Genomic DNA, 20,128 nt, shown 5'->3' on the forward strand with positions numbered 1-20,128 from the left:
TAGAGAACCCCTGAATGAACCTCCGATAGTATCCTGCCAATCCGAGAAAACTCCAAATCTCGGTAGGTGAATTAGGTTGTCCCCATTCACCCACAGCTGAAACCTTGGCTGGATCCACTGCTATTCCTTTTTCTGACACCACGTGACCCAGAAACTTCACTTCCCGCTGCCAAAATTCACATTTCTCGAACTTGGCATACAACTGGTACTCACGAAGCGTCTGCAACACCATCCGAAGATGTCTCGCATGATCGTCCTCAGACCTAGAATAGATCAAGATATCATTAATGGAAATAATGACAGACTGATCCAAATAAGCCCTGAAGACCCTATTCATTAAGTCCATGAACACTGCTGGTGCATTAGTTGTCCCAAACGGCATGACACAGAACTCATAAGAACCATATCTCGTGAGAAACGCGGTCTTAGGAACATCCTGCTCCCTAACTCTCAGCTGATGATAACCAGAACGCAGATCAATCTTGGAGAAGTACGTGGCTCCCCTTAACTGATCAAACAAATCATCAATTCTAGGTAAAGGATACTTGTTACGAATCGTAACCTTGTTCAACTCCCTGTAATCTATACATAGGCGGAGCGAACCATCCTTCTTTTTCACAAATAATACTGGTGCTCCCTAGGGTGAAGTACTCCGGTGAATGAAACCCTGGCTAAATAGCTGCTGAATCTGATCCCTCATCTCGCGTATCTCCACTAGTGCCATCCTATAAGGTGCCCTAGCAATAGGCGCAGTACCTGGAGCTAAGTCTATTACAAAATCAATCTCGCGACTAGGTGGCAACCCTGGAATCTCCTAAAATACATCTGGAAAATCTTGTACAATCGGTATGCTATCCAATGATACAGTAGTCCCCCCCCTCCGATCCCTCCTCCACATGAAACAAATAGGTGCTAATGACTCCGCTAGAACGCGGCATGGCGATGACATACATGTCCTGACCACGTATAGTAAACACAATAGACCTATCAAAATAATTAACTTGGGCATGGTAGTGAGACAACCAATCCATCCCAAGTATCACATCATAAGTGTGCATGTCCAGGACCAATAGATTGGCTAGAAACCTGAGTCTGCCAATATCTAATGCCATAGGCCCATCACTCTCATGAAGAATGGCTGTATTGCCCAACGGTGTAGAAATACCCTGAGGTCTATTGCATGCCTGAGTCGTCATCCCAGACAAAGCAACAAAAGTCCTAACTACAAATGAGTGTGTAGCACCCGTATCAAATAAAATACGTCCATAAAAATCATGTATAGGAAACTTACCCTCAATAGCCTGAAGTGCCTGTATATCCTGTGGCATAGGGTTGTACACCCTACCACAATGTAGCTGCTACGGTGCCTGTCCTGAGACTGCGGCGGCGCTGGTAAAGCCGGATAAGTCTGTCCCTGAATTCATGGAACCTGTGGAGCTGGTAAAGGCACTGGCGCCCTCTGCCCCTGCTGCACATGCTGTCCCTGTCTCTATTTCTGTCTGACTATAGGACACTGCCTGGAAGTGTGATCATACTCTCCACAAGTGTAACAACTACCCTGGAAAGTACCAAATGGCCTCCTCTATCGGTTAGCCTGTGGCCCCCCATTCTGTTGTCGCTGAACAGGTGCCACATCCTTGGGAGCATCTGATCCACCCTTGTGCTTCTTCCAAGGCTATTGTCCCTGGAACTTGCCCTTGTCATTCTGTCGGTGACCGTTCCCATTCATTTTCTCAGCTAACTGACTAGCAGAGTCTCTGTCACCTCGCTTCTCACCCTTGGCCTGTCTGATATCCACGGTCAACTGATACTGCTGTAGAGCGGCGTCTACCACCTGAGCATAGGTAGTATAGGCTGGACTACCTGTAATAGCTCTCTTGATAGACCACATCAATCCCTTGACGAAACTGTTGCGCTTCTTCTCCTCTGTATCCACTTCCTCCGGTGCAAAGAGAGACAAGCGTGTGAACTGCTGCTCATACTCTGCCACTGTCATGTTTCCCTATTGCAGATTGAGAAACTCAATCTTCATGGCTGCCCTGACTGCATAAGGAAAATACTTTTCTTCAAAGCATGCATTGAACTCATCATAAGTCAAAGCCATCATCTCCTCTATGGTGGTAACTAACTCCCACCACTGTAGTGCATCCCCAACGAGCTTGAAGGTAGCAAGCATCTGCTTCTGAACCTCCGTGCATTGAACCAAGCGAAGATGTTGCTCGATGTCCTGTTTCCACTGGTGAGCTGCTCTCGCATCGGTGGAGCCTGTGAACTCAGGTGGGCTCCCCTTTGTGAAAGAACTCCTTGCCTTTTCCCAAGTATCAGTCTGAACAACCGGTGCTGGTATCGGTGCTGGTAACGGTGCCGCCTATACCTGAGGCTGATTCCGAAGTGCAGTCGTTATCCCTGCTTCTATAGCCCGAGCAATAAGGTCATTGAGGTAAGGAGGAAACTCTGGATCTCCTCCCTGATCCAAAGTCTGCTGAACTTCCTCCTGCTCCTCATAGAACTGACCTTCATCCTCTTGACGCTGCCTACGGGCCGCTTCCCTTCGTTGCCGATTGTTCCGTCTGGTTCTTGCGTTAGCCATTCTGTCAACATAGAAAGACAGACATCAGCATGACTAAACCGAACCGTAAAGAATACAATGAATCTTAATACTTAAGCTCTAATTAAGAGAAAACGCTACGCGGAAGTCTTATACGATAGAATCCTAGAGACACTTGAACCTGAAGTGCTCTGATACCAACTGTGATACCCTTCAGATCCAAAACACGGGTTGATCAGGGCTAAGCCCAAACCTGTGATACCCCTCGTTTCTAGAGTCACGGGTGATCAAGTCCGAGCACAGATCCGAGGGATACCAAACAATCAATATGTAAACAAGTAGGAATAAAACTGAAATAAGATTAAAATAATAATAAACAAAAAGAATACTAAAATGAAAATCCTCAAACCTTAAATAATAAATTAATATAATTTAAATCCGTACAACTCGGGAATCCACCTAGTGGACCCCTAATTCCAAATCTTTAGATAAATTTACAGAATTAAAATCCAAAACCAAAATAGAAAGGAAATCCTATGTAACAGGAAGAGTGAGTGTCTGTATCTGCATCAACATGATCAAACTCTAAGCCTGGTACTGGCGAATACCTGAAAAATAGGAGTGGATCAGGCCCACATGCAAGTTCTAATCTACTACAATCCGTACATAAACCCGATACGCAGATACATCCTAGATAACTCGGTAATATCTACAATAGTTCATATATATATATATACACACTATAGGATGCTCACTAGCCTATAACATAGTTCAGCCTGGGTAGAAGGTGACATATAAAACACGCTTTTCAGCGGCCAAGTACCTAGACCTACCAGGGAACATTAGCTATATCTAGCTACTCAACCTTTGCAATATACGCACCCTAACCGTGATCAGGAGACTCAAGCTCATATCACGGTACCATAAATATATATATAAATTTCTTCCTAGTGCAGAAAGATAAAACAAATATCCATTATGTCGTTCAACTGTTTTAGTTGATAGAACATGCATCCATGTAGGATTTAACTATTTTAGTTAATCCATTCCTTATGTATGAAGGGGTAGGACTTAGCTTTTTGATCTAATCCATTTCTGATATGTCACTGTCCCATACCGGTACATATAATGCAAATGATCCTTGAATGATGCAACATTTTATTCAGTTTATCAAATCATATCCATGTAATTTAAATAGTTGATATACAGAATTTAAACAGTTCATCAACTTGAAAATTCAGAATCCATCCATGTAATTAATGAGACAAAGTTTAATAGTTCATCAAGTTAAGATCCAGTATCCATCCATGTCATTGACAATTTAATTCATTTAATTAAATTTCAACTAACCCATAGTACAGTCCAGTAGTTGACAATATTAACAATAGTAAGAGTCAATTATAAAGCTGAGAATGACAAACTATAACTCAGAAAATCCACAGTACTAACCAATAGTTGCTGAAACATATAGAACAGTTTAACCATTAAAATAACAATCTCCATTTAATTAATGAAACATAATTTATTAGTTCCTTAATGAAAATCCTACCTATGCACAAATAAGGTCCAATAGATACATAACCTATTCTGTATCTAACATAGATTTAAAAACCATCCTCCAGTCATCTAAGTTGCTAAAATTTACACAACTAGATACTTTACAATCGCCAACAAAATGCGTCATTACTTAAAACTCCCACACTGTGAAAACCCTTAGCATATTAGAATAAATTATGCATTGTGGGTCCTAATATAGCATAATATCATGTTTAGATTCCATGCAACAGTCCGTTAAAATTTTAAAACAAAACTTAGCGCACTCGTCCTTCCTATCCGTTAGCAGCGTACAAAGTCGCTTATTTTTACACTGTTTATTCCATTTGCCCTATGGACCAAATTATACCCATAGATGGTTTAACATCCCTTGAAATTACTTTTAGAATTTTCATTCCAGTCCCTGAAACCATTTAAAATCCCAAACATGGCCAAAAAGTGCCCAGACAAATTCCAAAACGCACCTAAACAAAACCTAACCAAATGAGCCTGCTCTAAAAACCCAGAATAGGCTCTTTTTACCTTAGAAGTGGCTCCCTAACCTCTTGGAGCCGGCTCTATGAGGGGGGAGCTGGCTCCCACAATCTGGAGCCTTCTCCTCTCCTATTTTGAGCCTTCTCTACTCCTTTGTTCGTCTTCTTCTTCCACGGCGAACTTCAACCGTCTGTTCTCAGTTTTTTTTCTAAAGTTTTCAGAGTTCAAACAAAGTCTAAACAGTCCTAAAAATTCTTTGAATTCCATTATAAATTGATTTGCAGAGGTTTAAAACTGAATCGAAGTAGTTTATACAAGAAAACAAACACAATTATACACAAAACGTAGAACAGATTTCAATTTAATTCATTATGCATAAACACTTGTTTTAAAGTTTTATTACATCCTTGGAGTCTATTTAGAATGCACAGAACACAAGTTTATAAGAAAGGAATAGACTGAAACTTGCCTCACGAGTCCGGTTTGAAACCTTAAACGTTGTCTCTAAGTTTCAGAATTCTCCAAGTCTATTTCCCTTCTGCTCTGCTCACAGTTCCCTTCCTCTATTGCTTCTTGGTTCCATCCAGAAGCAACCCCTCTGTTCTTCCTCCAGTCTTCCTCCTTTAGCCTCACAGAAAATCACCCGAGACCCTCTCTGTTTCTCTCAAGACCAGTCTAGAGCCTCTGTTTTCATTCTCACAAATATTACGTGAGTAGGATTGTTCCCAACCCTAGCAGACTTAAAAGAAAATATATATAGACGTCCCAAACCCTAATCTGCGTAACTTTATATCTACCGGGTTTAATTAAAAACTTAATATAAGTCTGCGTCCATACTATATAAAAAATAAAACCCTAATCCTATATCATACACAAGACCAAATAAAAAAAATTAATTTAGACAACTAAACAATTAAAATTAAACAATTACTTTAAAATAAATACACAATTAAAATTAAACAATTACTTTAAAACAAATAAACAAGTAATTTAGAATCAAGAACAAATACACAATTAATTTAAAATAAAGAAACAATTAAACAATTACGCAAATGAGCACATAAATCAGATAATGAAATAAAAATGCAATAAAATCAAATTTAAATTCCCATTGTATCCTTTTGAAAACTAGGGGTATTACAAAACCCGAGGGATATCAAATAATTAAGGTATTTTAAATCGAACACAGAACACAAAGTGAAATACGAAATAATTTAATAAGCTGAAAGAAACTAAAAAAAAATCCTTGAATCATAATTAATCAAATCCGATAATCTAAAGCTCTATAAGTTTACAACTCGAGAATCCATCCATTGGACCCCTTATTAAAATTCTCAAGCCAAAACTGAAATAATAGAAATAAAATCCAAAACTATCACAGAGAAGATTCTTACATAATCGGAGGAATGAATATTTGTATCTGCTCTGCACGTTCAAGCTCTAACCCTGGAACTGACGAACACTTGAAAAATAAAGAAGTGGGTCAGGCCCACATGCAAGTCCTGATCTACTACAATCCAACAGTAATCCGATACGCGGATACATCCTAGGAAGACTCAACAATAACTAGAGTAGTCCATATAAGTATATAGTACACACTATAGGACGCTCGCTAGTCCAGTAGGTCTGTCTCATCCTGAATAGAAGCCAACATGCAAATACGCACCCTAAGGTGGGTATGAGTACCTAGACATACCAGGGAACAACACATATATCTAGTTATCCATCCTAGGCAATATACGCGCCCTAACCATGGTCATGAGACTCAAGCTCATACCACGACACCATATAATATATATATAAAGTCCGTACTCCTCCTAATACAAAATACCATCCATCTATGTAGTGGTCTGATATATGTATAACAAATCCATCCTGAAACCATAGTAGGTCATTCAATTCTCAATTGAAATGGCACAAGTAGGTGATGGACTTAACCTTTATGATTAATCCATACCTTAATCCAAATTTAGGTAGGGCTTAGTGTCTAAACAAATCCGTACCTAGTATGACACCGTCCCATACCGATGTATACCATCCTCCGGTTTACGTAGTTAATAATACAGTATAATTATTTATTAACCACATCCCAGAATAAGCATAAATATAGTTTAGCACGTATACAACCAATTGATGCATCTAATGTAACATTTAGACATCTCATTACAATTCTTTATATAAATGAAAAGACTGTACATTTAGCTTCTCCATTTAACATAGTTGACGAAAACAGTATTTGATACTAATCAACCATACTCCAAAATTTGCATAAATACAGTTTAACATGTGTATAACTAAATTATGCATCCAATAACAATTTTAGAATCCCAGTTCCAGTCCTTTAAATTGATAAATTAAGATTATACAATTTACTTTTCTATATAGTACCATAACTGATGCATTGTATAGCAGATTTTAAACATCAGTTAATCTAACTAAGCATACACATATTTAGCTACTATATGTTTATATCACAGCTAAAAACATGTCTCGCAATTTAAGATTTTGTAGAGAAATAAAATTCCAAAAATAGTAGACAATAGAAATGAATTTTCAAATCATCCACCCACGGGTTCACTGTTTAATCTTAGATTAATTTCATTCTCAATTCCTACTTGTAATCATGCTTCCAATATTTTTATAAGTCTTAAACATTAAATTACAACATCCAGTAGCCTTTAAATAATTTTAGAAAATCCAATTTCAGCCAAAAAGTCCCTAAAACTCAGTTCTGTGCGTTTTAAGATGGAGCAGGCTCTAAAATTTGGAGCCTACTCTATTTTTCTCTTGGAGCCGGCTCTAAACCACTTAGAGTCGACTCAAAGACACTTGGAGCCGGCTCTAAGGAATTTGAGAGCCTGCTCTCTTTTCCCTTAGCAGTCGTTGTCCGTTCCAGCTTCGTCTTCTCCAATTCCGGTGATTACCAGAGCCTCTGTAATATGTTTTAATTCTTATTCTAGGTTCAATCTCAATTCTAGGTACATATTTAACCACTGATATTCAATGATAGCATGCATGGAACATAGGTTTAGAAGCAACATTCATAGAACCGTAGTTTGAAATTTTAAGCAACCCACAACAGATTAATTTGGTGAAATTCAATACTGTGTTAATTACGTATTCAAGGGTTCGTTTAATGTCTCAGACCAATCCTCAAACATAAATATATATTCACAACAAGAATTTAACACAAGGTTTAAAAACAATCCGCAACAAGATTTCAGTTAGCACTTTTAAGCAACACTAAAACAGATTAACTCAACGGAACTAAAAACTGATTTAAACATGCATATTAGATGAATCATCACATTCGTTTCATCTATTTTAATCTTTGATTAATCCCTGGAGTCTTAACTAGGCATGTACAGAACACGAATTAACGGGAGAGAGAAGAACATTGACTTGCCTTTGAGTTTCAGAGTTGAAACACTAAATCCACATCTCTGAGTTTTCCCTTGCTCTGCCTTCCTATGCCCCCTCTCTCACTCTCTGTTTCTTAGCAGTCCCTTGTGATACAGACATAACTTATGGTTTGTTTTGCTAAAACCCTAACCCAGTAAGCTTATGTATGTATAGGCTTCAATTTACCAAACCCTACTCCAACTCTAATTATAAGTCGGCCAACGTTAAATCCTAAAACCCTAAATTCAGATAAATAAAATAACTACACCGTGAATTAACTAAATAACCTAATTAACCAATTAAGGTAACTAAAACAAATTTAAATAAGTAATCACATTAAATAGAAACAATTCAAACCCATCAATTAAATTCAAGTAACAAAACAATTAAACCAATTAAATAAATTAAATGAATTAAAACAAACCAATTAAATAAATAAATTAAAACAAGAAGATAATTAAATGCACTAAAACAATTTAAAACAATTAAATCACACCAAAGAAATAAACAAATGCAATTTAAGCAACAAAATAAACACTAGGACTATCCTTTTGAAATTAGTGGTATTACAAACCCTGTAAAAATTCATGGGTTAAAAAGTCAGGTAAAGAATTAAAAGTTCTTTTAATATACTCAATTATAAAATTAAAAGCAGATAAATCAGCTTGCCAACTTACAAATATTTGTTTAGTAGCTATATTTTTAACATTTTTTCCAAAACTTGTTTAACAGCACTGCAATCAATGCGTAACAAGAATTGTTGATTTAATAAATCATCCTAAAATTTATAAATGCATATAAGTAAATAAAGAATTTCTTTCTTAATAGTAAAATAATTTATCTGAGCATTATTCCAAGTTCCAAAAGTAAAACTAAATAATTCTTCTGTTCCCGTGTCTGGTTTCCTTTGTTTAAGAATTCCACCATATCTAATATTGAATGAATCTGTTTCAACAATTTTAAACCATGATGAATTCACTAAAGACAAGTAAGGAGTTTGTTTAGCTTTAAACTTGATCTTTTGTACCTTTTTAGTATGATCCAAATTCCAAGGAGGGGGAAATTTTCTCAATCTCTTATATAAAATTGTTATATCCTTTGCAAGATTTTGGTAATGATTTCTAATATAATTTAAACTACCAAGAAGTCTTTGAAGTTGAGTTTTATCTTTTATTTCATCAGAAAACTTAAAAGCAAAACTCAATACTGCGATTGATACGAATTATTTTTCCCTCTTATATATCATAACCCAAAAGTTGGACTTGAGTAATGAACATTTGAGCTTAGGGATAGAAATTGTTAAACCACTTTTGCAAATCACATTTTAAAAATTTTCAAATGTTGTTCAATTGATTTTGAAAATATTAATGTATTATCAATATATATAATAAAAAATTCCGTATAAGGATTAAACATGTCATTCAGAATATGTTGGAACTTTAAGGGAGCATTTTTTAAACCAAATGGAATAGCTGCCCATTCATAATGACCAAAAGGTACACAAAAAACATTTATATATATATGTCTTCTCCCTTAATCTGGACTTGATAATAACCAAATTTGAGATCAAATTTAAAAAAGATTACAACAAATTGTAATCTATCCAAAAAATCTTTTATTGGGGATTGGTTATCGAATCCAACTTAAAGCAAGATTTAATACCTCGTGTTATATATATAGTGTGGGGTCCTCAATTATATGATGTCATCCATGAAGTCATATTCTATGACTTACAAAGGAAGATAGTACTTTGGGCGTACAGAAGAAGCCAATGTTAAAGCTTATAAAAGGCATTATCCATGTACTGATCTATGACACTTGAATGAAAACATTTTCTTAATCTTTTTTCGTACAGTCTCTCTCTCTTTCTCTTTCTCAAAAGCAGCTTTATATATTATTTCCTCTCTCTTTAGATATATATATATATACATATATTTATTATACGTTATCAGCACGAGCTATCCATCTGAGATTTGAAGAAGAAAACTTTCTCTCCCTCTTTCTATCCCAACTGTATATCTATTTTGTGATATTAGTTTTGATAGATTGTTGGGTTGGTTTGCTTTATCGGAGAAAATAATATTTCTGACTCCAAAGGGTAAAGAAATTTTAATTATGGATTATTGTTAGTAAAATAAAGTTGTTCACTTAAATGATATATATGCTTACACTATGGTCGATTTTACCACCTTTATTATTTAATAATTTACTAATTATGATTGGTCTTACCACCTTTATTATTTAATATTTTATGGCTGGTTTTACTGCCTTTATTGTTTAATAATTTATTTATAATGACCGGATTGACCATTATTGTTGTTTAAATAATTTATATTATGTTATTATTTTATTTCAATTCCATTTTATTTATATGCTAAATTATATTTTTATATTGTTGTCACATCTAGTTATTCAGAAAATGTCAAATTTGACAAAGCTGAAATTCGTGGCCCTGGATATTTTTGGGAAAAATTATTTATCTTGGATTCTGGATGCTCAGATCCATTTGGATGCCATGGGCCCTGGTGACACAATTAAAGAAAACAATGAGGCATCATTGCAAGATAAAGCAAATGCCATAATTTTTCTCCGGCGCCATATTAGTGAGGAACTGAAAACTGAATACCTCACTGAAAGAGATCCACTTTGTTTGTGGAATAATTTGAAAGAAGGATATGATCATCAAAAAACAGTCATCCTCCCAAAGGCCAGGGCTGATTGGCTGCAACTGATGTTGCAAGATTTTAAAATTGTTGCTGAATATAAGTCTATTCTATTCAAAATCAGCTCTACATTGAAATTATGTGGTGATACTGTTACTGATGAACTGTTGCTAGAAAAAATATTCACCACATTTCATGCCTCGAATGTACTCTTGCAACAACAATATCGAGAGCATAGATTTAAAAAATATTTAGAGCTGATATCATGTTTGCTGGTGGCAGAGCAAAATAATGAGCTTTTATTAAGAAACCACCAGTCTCGTCTAACTGGATTGACACTGATCCCTGAAACATATGTTGCCTCATCCCATGGTCGTGGATGCGGACGTGGACGTGGTTGTGGTGGTAAAAATGGCCACAATAATGAATATGGTCGTGGTAAAAATAACTACCGCAATAATGACTATGGCCGTGGTAGAAATCATTCTTATTACTGTGAAGGATATTAATCCTCAAATTCTCGCAATCAGAGATCCACACCATATCCTCAAAGGAGAGATCATAATGAAATGAGACAAGTAAAAGGAAAGGATGTGGCCCAACCTCCCAAAGTACATGATAATACTTGTTATTGGTGTGGCATGACAGGGCATTGGCAAAGTATATGTCGTACATCGAAGCATCTGGCTGATCTTTACCAAGCCTCAATGAAAGAAAAGGGAAAACAAAAGGAAATGAATTTCCTTGATCATGATGAGCCAGTTGACACCACAAATATGGAAATGAATTTCATTAATCATGATGAGCCAGTTAACATCACCAATCTGGATGTATCAGATTTTTTTGATGATCATGATGAAAGGATAGACTTCCTGATTGATGATGGAAATGTCAACACCAGTTAATCTTATGTTTTTTTTTTTTTTTCATGTTCTGTCTACTATGTTTCTATTTTCCTTGTATTATAGTTTTTATTTTCTAGTTTGTATCAAAGTTTCATTTGTTATAAAAGTTTCTTTTCTGATAAAGAAATTTGCATGAATAGGAGTGGATCTGACTAGTCCCAAAATAAATGGTGAAGATATATGTCTTGCAGATAGTGGAACAACACATACATGAATTTCCTTGATCATGATGAGCCAGTTGACACCACAAATCTGGAAATGAATTTCATTAATCATGATGAGCCAGTTAACATCACCAATCTGAATGTATTAGATTTTTTTGATGATCATGATGAAAGGATAGACTTCCTGATTGATGATGGAAATGTCCACACCAGTTAATCTTATGTTTTTTTTTTTTTTTCATGTTCTGTCTACTATGTTTCTATTTTCCTTGTATTATAGTTTTTATTTTCTAGTTTGTATCAAAGTTTCCTTTGTTATAAAAGTTTCTTTTCTGATAAAGAAATTTGCATGAATAGGAATGGATCTGACTAGTCCCAAAATAAATGGTGAAGATATATGTCTTGCAGATAGTGGAACAACACATACAATCCTTCGAGAACAAAAATATTTTTCTCACCTAACTCTGACAGATGCCAGTGTCAGTACCATATCAGGTCCCACCGACTTGATTGAAGGCTTCAGACGAGTCAACATTATTTTACCACATGGAACAAGATTACAAATCGATGATGCCTTATATTCTATAAGATCTTGGAGAAATCTGTTGAGTTTTAAAGATTTGCGTCGTAATGGGTATCATATTGAGACTGCAAATGAAAAAAATGTGGAATATCTCTACATTACTTCCATTACCTCAGGCAAGAAACTGATATTAGAAAAACTCCTTGTTTTCTCTTCTGGGTTATACTATACAACCATTAGAATAATTGAGTCAAATGTTGTGATCCATAAAAAAATCTTGTGACCAAAAACTTTTTATGCTTTGGCATGATCGACTTGGTCACCCAGGGAGTATAATGATGCGTCGAATTATTGAAAATTCACATGGACACCCACTAAAGGATCAAAAAATCATTTTATCAAATAATCATCTATGCACCGCCTGCTTACAAGGTAAGTTGATTATCAGACCATTCCCTTCAAAAGTCATTGTTGAGTCTCCTCCATTTTTACAACGAATTCATATGGGCCAATTCATCCATCATGTGGACCATTTCGTTATTTTATGGTTTTTATTGACGCCTCAACACGATGGTCACATGTTTGTCTGCTTTCTACGCGTAATGTTGCATTTGCTAGACTTCTTGCTCAAATCATCAAATTACGAGCACATTTTCCTGATTACCCAATTAAGAGAATCTGTCTTGATAATGCTGCTGAATTTTCTTTTCAAGCTTTTAATGATTATTGCATGTCCGTTGGAATTAATGTTGAAAATCCTGTTGCACACACTCATACTCAAAATGGTATGACTGAATCTTTTATTAAAAGACTTCAACTAATTGGTCGTCCTTTGCTTATGCGAACAAAATTACCTGTTTCTGCCTAGGGTCATGCCATATTGCATGCTGCATTATTAGTTCGTATACGACCAACTACTTATCATAAGTACTAACCATTGCAACTTGTTTTTGGTCAACAACCAAATATTTCTCACATACGAGTTTTTGGTTGTACTGTGTATGTTCCAATTGCACCACCCCAACGTACTAAAATGGGTCCTCAACGTAGACTTGGAATTTATGTTGGTTTTGATTCACCATCTATTATTAGATATCTTGAACCCCTAACAGGTGATGTCTTTAAAGCACGATTTGCTGACTGTCATTTTAATGAGACTGTTTTCCCACCATTAGGGGGAGAAAAGACACAGCAGCAACGTGATCTTACTTGAAATGCCCTGGAATTGTCTCATTTTGATCCTCGCACAAATCAATGTGAACGAAAAGATAAGAGGATCATTCACTTGTAAAATGTTGCAAATCAATTACCTGATGCATTTACTGATACAAAGAAAGTGATAAAATTACATATACCAGTTGCAAATATTCCAGCTCGAATTACTGTCCCTGAGGGACCTTCTGTCAGTAATGCAGCAAATGCATCTAAAACTCACCTGAAGCGTAGTAGACCAGTTGGTGCAAAAGATATTGTTCCTCGTAAGAGGAAATTACAAAAAAAAACTGGCACTCCTGAAGAGGCCACAAAAGGAGCAACAGATATTATTGATCAATCTAAGATAATGGCCTTTGATAAGACAGAGGCTCTTGATGAGTCTCAGGTACCTAAAAATAATGAAATAATAAATATTGATGAGGCAAAAGCAACAAATGATGATATGGCCCTTGATGTGGCACATGCCCTTGATGAGGCAAATGTACCTGAAAATGATGAGATCTCATTAAATTATGAAACGAGATGTAATAGAAATGAAATTGTTGTCGACAACATATTTTTATATCTCGTTGCCCTTGATATTGAAAATGAGAATCCGGAACCTCAAAACGTCGAAAAATGTCAACGAAAAAATGATTGGCCAAAATGGAAAGAAGCAATACAAGGAGAGCTAAATTCATTAGCTAAACGTGAAGTATTTGGACCAGTAGTCCAGACACCTGAGGGTGTTAATCCTGTTGGGTACAAATGGGTGTTTGTACGAAAGCGTAATGTGAAAAATGAAATCGTGAGATATAAAGCCCAATTTGTAGCTCAAGGTTTCTCACAAAGACCTGGTATTGATTATGAGGAAACATACTCCCCTGTGATTGATGCAACTACTTTTAGATTCATAATACATTTAGCAGTCACAGAAAGATTGCATATGCATCTAATGGACGTGGTTACAACATATTTATATGGATCACTAGATAGTGATATTTATATGAAAATCCCAGAAGGATTTAAAATGCCTGAAACAAAACCACTTAATATGCACTCAATAAAATTACAACAATCCTTATATGGATTGAAGCAATCTGGACGAATGTGGTATAATAGCTTTAGCGATTACTTACTCAAAGAAGGGTATGTGAATAGTCATATTTGTCCATGCATTTTTATTAACAAATCAGAATTTGGTTTTATTATTGTTGCAGTATATGTTGATGATCTGAACCTTGTGGGAACATTGGACGAGATCGAAAAAACGACCACTTATTTAAAGAAAGAATTTGAAATGAAAGATCTCGAAAAGACAAAATTCTGCCTTGGGCTGCAGGTTGAACATTTTTCGAACGGTATTCTCATCCATCAATCAACATATACAGAAAAGATTCTGAAACGTTTTTCATATGGATAAAGCCTATCCATTAAGCTCCCCAATGGTTGTCCGATCACTTAACATCAAGAAAGATCATTTTCGTCCTCGAGAAGATGATGAAGAACTCCTTGGTCCTGAAGTGCCTTATCTCAGTGCGATTGGTGCTCTTTTGTATCTTGCAAATTACACAAGACCTGATATAATTTTTCCAGTCAATTTATTAGCACGGTACAGTTCTGCACAAACTCGCAGACATTAGAATGGAATCAAACACATACTGCGATATCTTCGTGGCACAACTGATATGGGCTTATTTTATTCGAAGGCACCAAAGTCTCCATTAGTTGGATATGCAGATGTCGGCTATCTTTCTAACCCACATAAATCTTATTCACAAACAGGATATGTGTTTACCTGTGGCGGCACTGCTATATCATGGCGATCAATGAAACAGACAATGTTTGCAACTTCTTCAAATCATTCTGAGATACTCGCAATTCATGAGGCAAGCAGGGAATGCTTTTAGTTGAGATCAATGATCCAACATATTCGAACAACATGTGATCTCTCATCAATAAAAGAAAGCCCAACAGTATTATATGAAGATAATGCGGCCTGCATTGCACAGATGAAAGAAGGGTATATTAAAAGTGACAGGACCAAGCACATCTCACCAAAATTTTTTTATGCACATGAACTCTAGAAAAATGGTGATATTGATATTCAGAAGATACGTTCATCTGAAAATCTAACAGATCTATTAACTAAAATGCTTCCAACTACAGCATTCAAGAAACTGGTGCACAACATTGGAATGCGTCAACTAAAGGATCTTCAGGGTTGATCTAATGAGGGGGAACAAGTGATCAAAGAAGTATTGACATGCTGTACTCTTTTACCTTCGTCCAGGTTTTGTCCCATTGGGTTTTCCTGGCAAGGTTTTAATAAGGTAGTTTTACTCTATGCAATACCATTTTCAGATACATAAGAATACTATACTCTTTTTCCTTCGCTAGGGTTTTGTCCCACTAGGTTTTCCTTAGCAAGGTTTTAACGAGGCATATTCTTAGTGTAGTTTTGTGAACCCCAAGGGGGAGTGTTATATATATAGTGTGGGGTCCTCAATTATATGATGTCATCCATGAAGTCATAGTCTATGGCTTACAAAGGAAGATAGTACTTTGGGCGTACAGAAGAAGCCAATGTTAAAGCCTATAAAAGGCATTGTCCATGTATTGATCTAAGACACTTGAATGAAAACATTTTCTTAATCTTTTTCGTACAGTCTCTCTTTCTCTCTCTCAAAGGCAGCTTTATATATTATTTCCTCTCTCTCTCTATATATATACATATATTTCTTACACCTCGTTCCTTTTTAGCATTTTTATTAACATAAAAAGTTGTGCAACTAATCGGGAGTAGTTTTTGACAATTGGTTTCTTATCTATCAAAGAGCTAATTTCCTTTTTGCAAAGCTCTAAATAGTCTGCCTTTATTTGACTAGGATGAGCTTTGGTTAGAATCATCTTATCAGTGAACCCTTTCTTATAGGGGAAAAAAATTCCCAGAAAAGCATTAGGAACATCACTACAAATGTCCTTTAAAAACTGGTGTTTTATTAACTCTATTTTTTTTTTTCTTTGTTGTTGTTTAGTAAACTGTAACAACCTCTGATTGATTGTCAAAAAAGATATTTCTTTTTACAAATAATTGAGTAGTTTTTCTTTAAAGATGATATTATCTTTAAGGGCATTAAAAAGATATTTCTTTTTACAAATAATTGAGCAGTTTTTCTTTAAAGATGATATTATCTTTAAGGGCATTAATATACTTATTTGTTGTGTCAAAAATTCAAAAGTGATTGGCTGACCTTGCAAAGTAGAGCATATTGTTGTAATTTTTATATATATATTTAAATAATAAAAATTATTTTATGGTCCTATGTACTACGTTTTCTAAAATATGATTGCAATGTGATTATTAATACTTGATGGATTGGGTTGTACTTTTCCAATTTGGTAGTCTAATTGGGAGTATGATTTTATATTGTTGGATTGTGATTTTCCAACTTATTTGGTGTGATTTAATTCTAACCATTGATATCTAAGTTTTCATGATAGGAAGGGAGACTTAGATATGCTTGTTTATAGAGAAGCCGTCCCCCCCTATTGTTGTTATATATAAGGGTTTTAAAACCCTTATTCAATCCTATCGTATCGACAACTCTCAGAAAGGGGTAAAACACTTTAATGTTTTGCAGGAACTCACAGAGGATTGCATGGATATTCTAAAGGTACTATGTGGTTTACTTATCAATCAGGTACGATATCTAAATTACTCTTTAAAGTATTCTTGATTTTTACATCGATTAATTTAATTTAAACCCAACAATTGGTATCAGAGCAATGTTAGGGTTTAAATTTTTTAATGTAGAAATTATAAATTTATTGCACACCGAACGAGAATTTGTTAACAAATAAATTTGTTATGCTATATATATATATATATATATATATATATATATATATATATATATATCAGTTCGTATCCATTGGTATGAATTGATTCATCTGTTTGAATCAATTTGTTTCCCAATTGTGTAAAACACAACCAAACGAAACCTTGTTCCACATTCAGGGTGGTGTTAATGCTTACCATTTTTCGCAATTGTCCTATTGCAATCTGGACAAACGGGCCTTTAAAAATAAGTGTGGATTTGGTAGCCTGCTTAGTTGGCAAAGGGTCTTGCTACTAGGGATCAACTATGACAATTTATGCGTCAAACACTTCTAGAAAATTTTCTCTTTCATATTCATAATATGGCCAAAAACTATATATCTTGTTGTTGCCTGTTTATTATAACCATGCAGCTATTAATTTGTTTTGATGGCCAGCCCATATGTTAAATTAGTACTTCGTGATCCGTGCATAAAGTATAGATATCATGATTTCATAAAAAAAAAATTATGATCATGTTTTACTACTTCAGTTTCCTGCATGGCTTGTATGTATATACAGGTTGACTGGTTTCTCCATTTATTAAACATTGATTAAATATTATATTACATGTACAAGGTATTGGTTTCTTTTGAAATCAAGTTACTTAAAGATTAAAATTATTTATCCTGTTTCACGTGCATGACAATGAAATGGAACAATTACTTTGTCTTGTGTGTATGTAATACAATCGTGCAGTATTTAATGATTTCATATATATTCTATATGGAACTTGAGAATCTATTTTATATGAAAATTTAACCAACTATCAAATTGTTCAAGAATTTGATTTTGTATGATTATAAAATGTAATGAATCAATGATTATTTTGGAATCAAGTTGCTGAAAGATTCAAATTTGTTCAAGCTTAAATACTGTACATACCTTATATGTTTTCTCTATAAAGTTTTTCTAAAGGTACGGTACAAGTAACTTTTTAGTTAAATACGAGGTTGTATGGCTATGTAACCACACCTTATGCCCAATGCTTTTATTGAGTATTTCATGATACTTGTTCAATTTTAAATTGAAAAATTATGGGAGTTTGCATGCCATAAGCAAGTATTATTGATATGATTGATTTAAAGATTCAAATACTTTAAATTGTTCATCAGATATATAATATACACGCGTCAAGTTTTGTTAATTTATTTTAATTAAAGTATATAAAGAATTGAGATTTTTAAATCTTGATTGATGTGCATGTTATTATTATATTGTTCACTGTAATTTCTTAAGATATATGAAGAAACTTTATTTTATTTATATTAAAGCCATTTATATTACAGTGAAATTAAATGTTTCACAATTTTGGGTTTGGCTTATGTGCACTAAATAAGAATGAACATAAATAAAATGGAACATCTACAGTTTAGGTCTTTCCTTGGGGTTTAGGAAGACCGGTAAAGTGACCGTTTCAAAGGTAATAACTAAAATGGGTGATGTCTGCCAAAAGGTGACACGCTCACGGAGGTTATTTATTTATTTATTTAAAATTTTTTTTTTTAAGACATTGATCTTATTGAGGTCTCACAGTGCATTTACCTACATGAAGGCATTAGTTCTGCCAAAAGGTGATCAATGTCTTAGTGTGGGATAAGTGAATAGAATATTTGAGAGTGCTTGGATTATAACTAAATAACCCTCTTGCCAAAAGGTAGTGGAAGTGTTTAGCAATAATTCAAGTATAATAAAATAGGTCTGTGTGCGATTTGATCGCAGGTTTGGGGGTAAAATAAAATCTAAAATTCTGCCAAAAGGTGATTTTTAGATGGTATTTTATTTGTTCCCGCGGGATGGATGGTTTTGCACATAGTAAAACACCCTGATAAATTCGGCTTAAAACCCCAAGCACAAATTAAAGTTATAATCCCTAAAACTGAGAAATATTACTATATGTTGTTTATGTGATGTTATTCAATATAACATTTATTCAGGTTACAGACGCTTTTGCAATTTAAAAATATCTTATAGGGATTGAACCATTGAATGATTAAAATTATACTGCCTAGAAGACAGGTTTTGATATTATATTGGATTTCTTGGACTACGTGTCTGTTGTTTTAGAAAGAAACCCATATGCCAGTGCATTATCTTCTTAGGTAGAAAAGTTGTTTCATTTTTTAAGTGAACTACAGGTACTACCATGCCATTAGATTAATTTATACTTCTATTGGTGATACTATTCAGGGTGGTATTCTAGTTTTGATACTGCCAAGGAGCTTCTTGATTTGATCAAGAAAGAGTTAATGGGTATTAAGAAGTAACTACAATACTATTATCTGATATGAATTATGTTAGTGAGATATGATGGTAATGGTTCAGTGAGGAAGTACATCTATAAGATGTGCAAGCTGGTCAATGATTTGAGGTAGTAGAGAATCATATTTGCTAATAAGTTAATTAGTTCACATGGTGATCTATTCTCTACTTAGGTTTTTTCAGTTTTTCAAGGTGAATTATAATTCACAAAAAAAGTTAAATGTGGCATTAACCAGCTGTTAGCATTTTGTGTTATTGAATGGAAACAACTCAAGGGTGTTAAAACTGAGTCAGCTTATCTTGCGGTGATAGTAAGAATAGTTTCATGAAGAAACTAGGCGGCAAGAAAGTGAATAAGGTTAAACAGAATAAAAACATTGATCATGGAATGATAAATGTTAATCATGTAGAAATAAAAGGACATCAAAAGATAATGTTATTGTGGTGAAAAGAAAAACAAAGTAAGAAAGAAAATTTCCATATTAATATTTGAGCCTAACTTGGTAAAAATATAGGTATAAACATGGTGGATGGATTCGGGTTTGATCCTACTTGCTTC

At 34.7% G+C, this 20,128-nt stretch overlaps 1 protein-coding gene across 1 annotated transcript; it reads left to right on the plus strand.

Annotated features, from left to right (window-relative positions):
• Positions 1-10,397: 10,397 nt before the first annotated feature.
• On the plus strand, positions 10,398-11,546 carry LOC132304698 (uncharacterized). Its single transcript, XM_059802429.1, has 2 exons — positions 10,398-11,115; positions 11,290-11,546. Exons 1-2 carry the CDS (start codon positions 10,398-10,400, stop codon positions 11,544-11,546), a joined length of 975 nt encoding a protein of 324 aa, XP_059658412.1.
• The last annotated feature ends 8,582 nt before the right edge of the window (positions 11,547-20,128 follow it).

The sequence above is a fragment of the Cornus florida genome, unplaced genomic scaffold (genome assembly GCF_030987335.1).
Source record: "Cornus florida cultivar Cherokee Brave unplaced genomic scaffold, ASM3098733v1 CherokeeBrave_3.0.0_Hap2_Chr04, whole genome shotgun sequence".
Classification (NCBI taxonomy): domain Eukaryota; kingdom Viridiplantae; phylum Streptophyta; class Magnoliopsida; order Cornales; family Cornaceae; genus Cornus; species Cornus florida.

Bases quoted from the DNA above. Each gene is read 5' to 3' on its own strand.
- LOC132304698 (XM_059802429.1), top strand. From the start codon at position 10,398: ATGTCAAATTTGACAAAGCTGAAATTCGTGGCCCTGGATATTTTTGGG. The intron at 11,116-11,289 runs GTAGAAATCATT...GTGGCATGACAG, and splicing joins CAATAATGACTATGGCCGTG to GGCATTGGCAAAGTATATGT.